Source organism: Coenobita brevimanus, chromosome 40, assembly GCF_032717465.1.
Source record: "Coenobita brevimanus isolate Jiangsu-jjx chromosome 40, ASM3271746v2, whole genome shotgun sequence".
NCBI lineage: Eukaryota > Metazoa > Arthropoda > Malacostraca > Decapoda > Coenobitidae > Coenobita > Coenobita brevimanus.
Window position 1 is genome coordinate 7242239 of NC_136993.1, and position 10712 is coordinate 7252950.

At 39.3% G+C, this 10712-nt stretch overlaps 1 protein-coding gene across 1 annotated transcript in view; it reads left to right on the forward strand.

Moving 5' to 3' along the window:
- Positions 1-9191, forward strand: part of LOC145397270 (glutamate receptor ionotropic, delta-2-like) — a 69455-nt gene extending 60264 nt beyond the window's left edge. Inside the window, exons 11-13 of the mRNA XM_080270468.1 lie at positions 2490-2589; positions 3131-3257; positions 9090-9191. Coding sequence (XP_080126594.1) covers positions 2490-2589; positions 3131-3257; positions 9090-9191 — 329 coding nt within the window. The remainder of the gene's footprint in view (positions 1-2489; positions 2590-3130; positions 3258-9089) is intronic.
- Positions 9192-10712: the final 1521 nt, after the last annotated feature.

Genomic DNA, 10712 nt, shown 5'->3' on the forward strand with positions numbered 1-10712 from the left:
GGCGGAAAAAAAGGGTGTGTTTTGGGCGTTCATGGACTTAGAGAAAGCTTATGATAGAATTGATAGGGAGGCTTTGTGCTTGTTAAAAGGAGTGAAAAGTTTTATGTAAACAGCAGACCGTATGTAAGAGTTGGAAGTACTGTGAGTGTTTGGTTTCCTGTGTGAGTGGGGCTGTGACAGGGATGTGTGATGTCACCTAGGTTCTTTGATACTTATATGGATGATGTAAGGGAGGCAAATGTGAGAGTGTTAGGTGGAGGTTTGAGTCTGGTGAATGCTGATGGTAGAGAGTGGAATCAGCTGCTGTTTGCAAATGATATTGCTTTGATGGCTGATTCGCAGGAAAGATGGAGACAATTGGTAGACGAGTTTGGAATGGTGTATGAAAGGAAGAAATTGAGAGTAAATGACAATAAGAGTAAGGTGATGAAGTGTACAAGGTTGGTAGCAGGTAGGAAGATTAATGTAGGTTTGAATGGTGAGTTCCTAGAAGAGGTCTATCTATCTATATACCTAGGCTGCTTCCCCCAAGGAAAGGGAGGTAGCCGAGACAGGACGACACACTCTCCATTTACTCATCCCAAAGGGGAGAACGGACAGATCCTCACCGCATCACACCGCACAAGGGTCAACTGCACAATGCAACCAGTGACATCCGCAGCAGGGCCCGACAGCAGAACTGGTTTACCCCTGCCACACATCATAACAGACCCATCCCCTTACCTGCACCTGACCTGACTAGCTGATCAGACCAAATGCGGGAGAATATCCCCTCAGGGCTGCGTCATCACTTATTCATTCACAATTTCTCTCCATTTATTTCTGTCACGCACAGCCACTCTTCCTTGCTCAACAGACATCCCTCTCGCATCCAGCGCTCTCTTCACACTGTCCATCCATCCTATTCGTGGTCTTCCTCTCAGCCTTACACCTCTCACATCAGATCTAGTTATCTTTTTCACCAATCGCTCATTATCCATTCTCTCCATATGCCCAAACCATTGCAACACCCTCTGCTCAGCTCTACCAGCCATCTCCCGAACAACTCCAGTTCTCCTTCGCACTTCATCATTTCGCACTCGATCCATACGAGTCACTCCACACATACTCCTCTGACATCTCATCTAGAAGAGGTACAATGTTTTAAGTATTTCGGTGACATGTTTTTCTGGATGGAAGAATAAGTGTAGAGGTGAAGTTTAGAATGAATGAAGTAGACAAGGTGCTGGGAGGAATGAAAAAAAAAATGCTTAGATATCGTTCACTTAGAATGGATGTAAAGAGAAGGCTGTACGAGGGTGCAGCGGCACTGACTGCATTATATGGGGTTGAAACATGGATTATGGGTGTAGCAGGGAGGAAGCATTTGAACGGAATGGAGAGTAGGTGTCTGAGGAGTACGTGTGGAGTGACACGTATGGATCAAGTGAGATTTCATGAAGTGCGAAGGAGAACTGGAGTTTTGAGGGAGATGGCTGATCGAGTTCAGAAGTGTTGTGATGGTTTGGGCATATGGAGATAATGGATGAAGAGTGTTTGGCGGAAACGATAATTGGATCTGATGTGAGAGGTGTAAGGCTGAGAGGAAGACCACAAATAGGATGGATGAACAGCGTGAAGAGAGCGTTAGATGTGAGAAGGATGTCTGTAGAGCAAGGAAGGCTATGTTTGATAGCGATGACTGGATGGAAACTGTGAATGAATGAATGGTGACGCGACCTCAAGGGGATATGCTTCCACATTTGGTCTGAACAGCTGATCAGGCAAGGTGCGGGTAAGAGGATGGGTCCATTTTGACGGGGATAAACCAGCTCTGTTTTCGGGCCATGCTGCTGATGTCACAGACTGCAGTGTGCAGTTGACCCTCATGTGGTGTGGTGTGGTGAGGATCTGTCCCTTCTCCCACTGGGGCTAAGATACCAGTAAATGTGTGTGTGTGTGTGGATGAGTAAATTGGGAGTGTGGTGTCCTGTCTCGGTTACCCCCTCTTGCCTTGAGGGAAGTAGCCTAGGTATATAGTATAGAGAGATAGATGAAACACTAAAGATTTTTTCCTCTCCTGGTGCATAGAATAAGCTACTGAAATCAATATGACTGCAAGGCTTTTGGAATTATTCACAATTTACGTACATAATCAGTGAAAACAAATACTAAAAATTTAAGCTATTCTGCATAACGTGAGCGGTGTCAACATTTACTGAGGAAGGGAATAAACCTTTTTTACACTTCGGTAATGACTGAATAGATACCCAGTTGAGGTGAAACACTTATATTGTGGAAAAATTCTCTGTTACCAAACAGGTATTTTCAATTCCCATATCACCAATCGATTATTGCTGTGAATGAATCATATATCGTATTTTTGTCATTTCAGCATTATTAGTGGTACATTTTGAATAATTATAAACTCTCTCTCTCTCTCTCTCTCTCTCTCTCTCTCTCTCTCTCTCTCTCTCTCTCTCTCTCTCTCTCTCAATGTAATGTTTCAGGCGAGTGCAGCTATTATCTGTCGAGAGAAAAATTCCTTCCTTATACCCTTGCAATCCTAAGCCAGACGTCCAAGCCTCTTAGTCATGGATTTAATAAAAGGTAAGGGGCAGAAGCAGTCGTGAGGGCTACTGATATAGGGGCGGCAACTGTGACGGTCCATGATAATTCCAATATTCATGGCCATATTTCACATTTACATAGGAAAGTAATACAGTATTTTGCACAGTGGTAGATCTTCAGTCCAAGCAAGAATTAGACAGAGTGGCTCATCCCCACCCCAGTAGAAAAGCGGCCCACGAGGAGGTGAAGTGGCAACGCTATAGTTTACCTTGGAACACGAAATTTTGTAGAATGCTGGACTTCTACCAGGTCCAAGGTTTAGGCAGAATGAGACTCCCCATTGGATTGTTTTTGGCATCACTGGTCGGCACTGCCATATTGCTTTATGTTTATCATTTGAACATGAGCACTTTACTGGTTTAGCTAACGATGGGGTACTGGAACTTGTTACTAATGAATAATGTACTTGTGATTTTTTACAATTTATTTTTATTGAATCTTCAGTTATCATAAACATACTTTGAACCCTCACCACCTTATTAGATTTCATTAGAGCTATGGCTAAAACTTTCTTCCACAGAGTGAGTGGGCTAGTTGAGTTTGGGCTCTTCACTTACTGGGAGAGGAACGTACCCAATTCAACTCAGTGCAGCAACCCACCAAAGAAAGTGTTAGTAAATACAACGCTGTCTTTGGCCAGCTTTTGGGTAAGAGACCTTTTTTTTTTTCTTTTTCTTTTTTTTTTCTGCCACCCAGCAACTATCTGTGACTTACATAATTATTTTGATTTGTACAATTTCACCCCATTATCGAACAAACTTAAAAAAAAAAAAACTAGAAGCTAATACTAAACCAGTTTTCCTTGGCAATCGTCACTTGTGTGCCGACGATATATATATATATATATATATATATATATATATATATATATATATATATATATATATATATATTGCTACGCCACTTACAGTAATCCATAACGAATTGTTTTTACTTCAAGTTCAGTCCTCTTCTCTTCAGTTCGATGGCCCAGTTCCCATTTTTATCGTATCACCACTAGATTTTCTTGGACATTTACTTTGGCCGCAGCTGACCTCGCCAAACTGAAAAGTCTAATCTAACGCTAAAAGATATCGTACAGATATAGCAGCAGTTAAATACCAAAACCTTATCGAAGTGAATGGTTATATTTTGCAATGGCGCCTTACGCAATGAAATACCAGCAAAGGGGCTTTGTGAGCACGTGACGAGCGAACGAGCATTTGTACAGTCGCCAAACTTTCCACCTGGGCCACCCAGCCACGAGAGGTGGGGAACGGGTGTTGGCAACAGTGTGTCTGTTTGTTCGTGTGTACATGTTCGACGAAGGTTCGAATCATTAACTCTCTTCGTCCGTAGTGAACCCCAGTCAGAGTTCATCCCAATATTCATTCGACGATTTTTAGCCGACAGAATATCAAAGGAACTTCTTGAAAGTCTTGGGTAATGCTAGTATCGAAAATAATTAAAATAATCTAAAAGACCGCATCTTTACATATAGTACATATTGATAAACGTTATGTTGCATTTACCAGTCACATAAATAATATCACAGACAATTGTAGTATGTCCCTGCAATTCATGAATCAATAGCAATTGTGCTTAAAATGACTGGAAACTTTAGCATACTGTAATGCAGAGGTGGTGTCTTCATTTTGCTATAAAATGTGAGATAATGTTGTTCGGTGAATAACCTTTGAGCGCGTAAATGTGTGACCTCACACATAAGCGGCACCGCTCACGATCAATTTTCCTTGAAAAGCGTTAATCATTCTTTAGATGAATGGATTATAAAAGTGTGCTGTAATGACCCCAGTCATATGAAATACTTTACGGTAAGTCATTATCATAGCTGCATATAATAGCCACATTCGACAACATATGCAATAACTCTTTGACTGTTGAGGTGACAGTATTTTAAACTCCTACCTCTTCGTGGTGCACCACAGAACATATAAAAACACTTACTTGAAGTAATACCAACGAGGAAATAAGCAACCGTTAACAGTGTCAGAACATCATCCTAATGTTTATTGGCCAGTGTCATTCATAATGTGAAAGTGGCAGGTAATCTTACTTGTAACTGGACGTAGATGTTAGGTAAATGCATTCCTCTTCGACCTATACTGATAATGGTATCAAGTGATAACCCTATGAAATGGAATTACTGATATAAGGAGAGAGGGGGGGGGGAGAGAGAGAAAGGCTTGGGGCGATTCCAGAATATAGTGCATTAACATGTTATGGTAATAATGTAAAAACAACATAGAAAATAAAATGTTAAGTATTGTTATGAATGCAAATAGTACAATGCTAATGGATCTCAAAAACTATGGTCAGACTCAAATATGAAGTCCGTTTGGGTGGGGCCCCGAGAGGGGATTTCCCTCTCTACAGCTCTGCCGCATCAACCCCAGTACCTATCTTTCTCTCTCTCTGTCATATGTCAGCTATTTACTATTTGAAATTGTATATTAAATATTCTGTACTTATTAAATATATTAAATAAGGCTATATAGTGCTATGAATGTGTCGCTTTTTAGGATAATAGCAATGATTTGTATAAATTCCACACCACGTGACAACGTCGCTTTCCGACGTTGCCAGAGGTCAAGGACACCCACCTCAGACTACAGGTGACCGGTCACTTCCTCCCTGATCCCCACCCACGATGGCAGCTACTCCGACTCGCTCTCGTGTGCTCCACAGTCGGGAGAAAGAACTTATTTACAATGTGAACAAGTATTTTTTAGAAGAAAGGTCAGAGAGAGGACTTATGTCTACTGGGGAAACCTCTATAAAAAAAATGCGCCAAGACTTTTACCTCAGTGGTGGTGTGGAAAAAAGGTCGAAACAATATAGAAATAAAACTTATAAATATATAAAAACTTTCTCTATCAACTAAGAAAGAGAGAGAGAGTGAGGAGGTTTGGCAGAGCTGTAGAGAGGGAAATCCCCATGCGGGCCCCACCCAAACGGACTTCATATTTGAGTCTGACCATAGTTCGGCAATTATTATCACTGGCGGTATGAATAACGTAACCTCTCCCCCCCCTCGTCCGGCGCCTGCCCTGGCCTTCACTATGCCAAGCTCCCCCCTTAAACAGCTCTCCCACCGGCTCGACCAGTTGCCTGGAACCGGTGGCATGGAATTGTTGCCTGCCACGGGTTGCACGGACCAAGGCCAAATGAGTTTAGTATAATATATATAATAGAATATATTTATATCACCTTATATATATTACCTTATTATAAAATTAATATAGTCGTATTTATTTCACCTTGGTCAGCGCGACCTGTAGCACACAACAATTTTCCGTGCGACCAGTTTCATGCAACTGGCTGAGCCGATGGGAGAGCCGCCTTACTCCTGAGACATTTTTCTCCCCACCCAACTCCGTACCCAGCAATTTATAGGATGACCTCTGACTCTGACGGAGCTTCACGACGGACGAAGAGAGTTGATGACTCGAACTTTCGTCGAGCATGTACACACGAACAAACAGATACACTGTTGCCAGCATCCGTTACCCACCTCTCGCGGCTAAGTGGCCCAGGTGGAAAGTTTGGCGACTGTACCTGCGCCTATCATTTTCATTATGGTGTAAATTTCCAACATTTTTGGTGAGGCAGCTGGACAATAGCAGAAGAATAACCGAGCAAAAATATTTACTTTCTCTCTCTCTCTCTCTCTCTCTCTCTCTCTCTCTCTCTCTCTCACACACACACACACACACACACACACACACACACACACACACACACACGAACGCGCGCGTGCGCTCGAAAGACAACTCATACCTGCCATGTGTCACTTTCATAGTGCTTTAGAACGATTTCATAATGAAGCATGTCAACTGAAGCCCTCGGTAAAGCCTCTTCAAAAGCTGGGATTCCAAGGAGTTTCTTTGGTCTCATGAATAAATGTATATCTAAAAACAAAATAATATTGAATGTATCTACTACATGCTGAAAGAATCTCTTCTCTATTTCACATTGTAGAAACGTTATTAGCCTCTGAAAACTATCGCGGTCTGGTCCTGTCGTGTCAGGCCGCTCATTTCTCAGCTTAGCATAACATGTATCGTCACCCTGACGCTGCTTAATTTTATGGAATGAAAACAAAGAGAACCTGACTTGATATTAGCCAGTGACAGTACCGTCATTTCCTTATATGTTTTGTCAAATAAAATTAAGCTGCAGTCTTACCGTTTCTTCCATCATTTCTATATGTGAGATTTTATTTTTGTTTTTCACTCGCAATACTAGGAGTTAAAGTGGGCTGTGTGTTTAGTTTTTTTCAGGATAGCTGAACAAGTATTGTTGAGGAAATGGCATGTCAGGTAGATTGCCAGGCGAATGGTTAACAGTTAAGAGAACTATGACCCAATATATATATATATATATATATATATATATATATATATATATATATATATATATATATATATATATATATACTTAAAATTTCCTGGATATTTTCAGGAAAATAAATTTTTGATTAATAGCTTCTATTGCTAACCACTTGCAGCCCCGCTTATTATTATTATTATTATTATTATTATTATTATTAAAACTCACCACACCAGTGGTGAGTTACATTGTTCTTGGCAATATTATTACTTATTACTTAGTAAATTGCTCATATTCGCTCATTTACAGTGCTACAGCCATCATACTTGGCCATCTATGTCTCCCAGCTGTCGGCTTCACGTGACCCAGTATCATCCAGTTCCCAGTACTGGTTTTCCAGTTACAGCCAAGAACCTAAAAAAAAAAAAAAAAAAAAAAAATAGTCTATTCGCGGATTCTCACAAAGCGTTAAAGGTACAGACATGAAGTTTTTTAGAGACAGTGGTCGGAGAGCAGATCTGAAATGACCACGGGCCCCTTTGGGCCAGTAGTTTCTGAGATCATCCAGGGGTCAATGGAATGTAGTTTTGGGTCATTAAGTGCAAATATATATATATATATATATATATATATATATATATATATATATATATATATATATATATATATATATATATATATATATATATATATATATATATATATATATATGGTAGACTGTGCGTTTCACACGCTAGTGAGCGTGGGTTCGCCTCACGCCAGAGTTGTAAAAACTTTGGGAGCATTCACCAAGCCACTTGCTACTTTGGCGGACACAAGGGGGTGCTGTGGTTGAACCAGTGTCGCATACTAGTATGCTTGAACCCAATCGGCTTAAGGCGGGCCGATTACACTTGGTTCACATACTACACACACATGCAAAGCCACTACAATCACACTCACAAGCATTTCTCACCCTACATACAGTCTCTACCAGACAGCCTAAGCCACTGGCTAGAGATACACTGGCTGTATCGTCCCTGTTTCGGTAGGGATAGGCCGGTCCTGCAGTGGACCTCAACGGCTGCTGATGATATATATATATATATATATATATATATATATATATATATATATATATATATATATATATATATATATATATATATATAACTAGCCACATGACACGGTCATCCACATTTTTCTTCAGTTCGATTACAGGGGCAGATATATTACTCAATACCCCATCGCGTGACTGGATGATTGCAATGGGCTTCACATAGTGTTCCATAAAAAAATATGCACATTTTGAACTTTGACCTTGGGTCATACTTGGTAGTCATGCATAGCATATGAAGTTCTGTGAGAGTACCAAGTTTGGTGATCGTAACTTTATATATATATATATATATATATATATATATATATATATATATATATATATATATATATATATAAAGTTACGATCACCAAACTTGGTACTCTCACAGAACTTCATATGCTATGCATGACTACCAAGTATGACCCAAGATCAAAGTTCAAAATGTGCATATTTTTTTTATGGAACACTATTTGAAGCCCATTGCAATCACCCAGTCACGCGATGGGTATTGGGTAATAAATCTGCCCCTGTAATCGAACTGAAGAAAAATGTGGATGACCGTGTCATGTGGCTAGTTACTGAAATTATTGCTAATGGCAATTTCCGTTTACTAGTTGTTACTATTCCTATCACCAGACTACAATTACTTAACATTGGGAAGGTATCTAATTGCAAAGACATGTATAAAGAATATTTCTAAACCATTGCAATTCACGAAGCTTCTCCAAGTTTAAATAAAGTAACTTGAAAGTACCAAAAGTAAACTAAAAAAATAAGCCACCGGACTGGAGGGGATTAAGTTCTGAATGTATGAGCGTTGTATATTAATTACTCCGGGGATTTCGCGATGCTTCTTCCATAGCGGTTTACTTCGTCTAGCACCTTTTTCATCCTTCTGTAAGTGACTGAAGTAAATTCAGTCGATAAGCTAAAACAAGGATAACTGAGTATAAAGGGGCAATATACCGCATAAACCACCACGAAAAAATTGCTGATAAACCTCCAGTGCCAATTAGAATTCGTGTCATAAACCAATATTTTATGTTGTAACTTTGTTGTGTTACAGGGAATGCTTTTGGTGCTGCTTTGTGGTCACGTCATCGCTGGCATTGCCTTCTTGATGGAGCTGCTGACTGCCAACTCTCAACCCAAGGATTCCATTGCTTAGCTTTATATATATATATATATATATATATATATCAAGCCATCTAGTCCTGTATTGTTGGTTTCATTGTGGGTTTCATAGCTCCTTTATCTTACCGATTTATTACGCCCAATACGTTCCAATATTCTCTTGTATGTTATTTATAAAGTCTTGATATCAACTCAAATTACGTTATTAAAGTACAAGGGGATACTATAATGAAATGTGCGGAGAAAATCACCTAGGAGAAAGTGTTGCAAAATCTTCATAAGCCACTTGTAATAAGACTCATGATGACCTTTTTTGTGTGTGTTTGCGTGTTTTCCTAGACTTAACGCGAGGCAGTTATCCCGCTAGGAAGAGCCTATTGTAGTGAAGGGGTTAAGAGTATATTTACCCTTCAAGTTCGAAAGTCTCCCATGAGCTCAGTTAAATAGTCTTGATCTAACAGGTTTATACTGTAAACTTTGCCGTTGGGCTAAAAGAGTTAATGTCTTGTATTCGATGACGTTCATGTTTTTGTTCTTCTGCTTCTGCTACCACCATCACTGCTACAACTGCAACTACCACCACCACCACTACTACTACTACTACTACTACTACTACTACTACTACTACTACTACTACTACTACTACTACTAGCTTAGACACATTTTTTTTCTTACTACCTGCGAGTGTTTTTATTCGACATTCATTAGGAAAGCTATCTCCCCTACAGTTCGACAAATTTCTCCTAAACTTAAATATAGAGTACGAAACAAACAAACAAACGCACACACACACACACACACACACACACACACACACACACACAAATATATATATATATATATATAAATATATCTATATATATATATATATATATATATATGTGTGTGTGTGTGTGTGTGTGTGTGTTTGGGTGTGTGTGTGTGTGTGGGTGTGGGTGTGGGTGTGCTTACCCTATAGGTAATGAGAATCGAGTCACTGGTCTGAAAGGGTTAAGTTTTGGATAGAATGCCCTTCTCGCAGAGACTGGATATAATCTTACATCACCTCCAGCGCTAATATTTATTCTTCCTAAGTTGAAATAATCGTCTGGTGGTAACAAAAAAAAAAAAAAAGAAAAGAAAAGACAAAAAAAAAAAGAGAGAAATGAAAATGAAATGGGAAATATAATAAAGTCAGCTGTGTGAAAGAGCTAACTAAAAATGATGAGATATAACATGTGTGTATCTACCACCACTATCATAGTCCTAAGTTTGATAAAGTTATTTGGTGCTAGAAGAAATCAAACAAGAAAAGGAAGAAGAAAAAAAAAAGACGTTCTCTGGGTGAAGTGACTAGACAATAATATGGTAATTAATACCTACAGCATAATATTATTACTTACAAGTTCAACACACACAGTCTGCAATGTGTTACCTTCTCCATTAGGACTAACATGATGCTCAAAATATAATATGTTCATTAAATTATAAGTATGTCAAATATTTAATAAATGTCAAATAAATTAATTAGTATGTCAAATAAATCTCCTGCAAGTGGATGGGACCCTCTTTATTC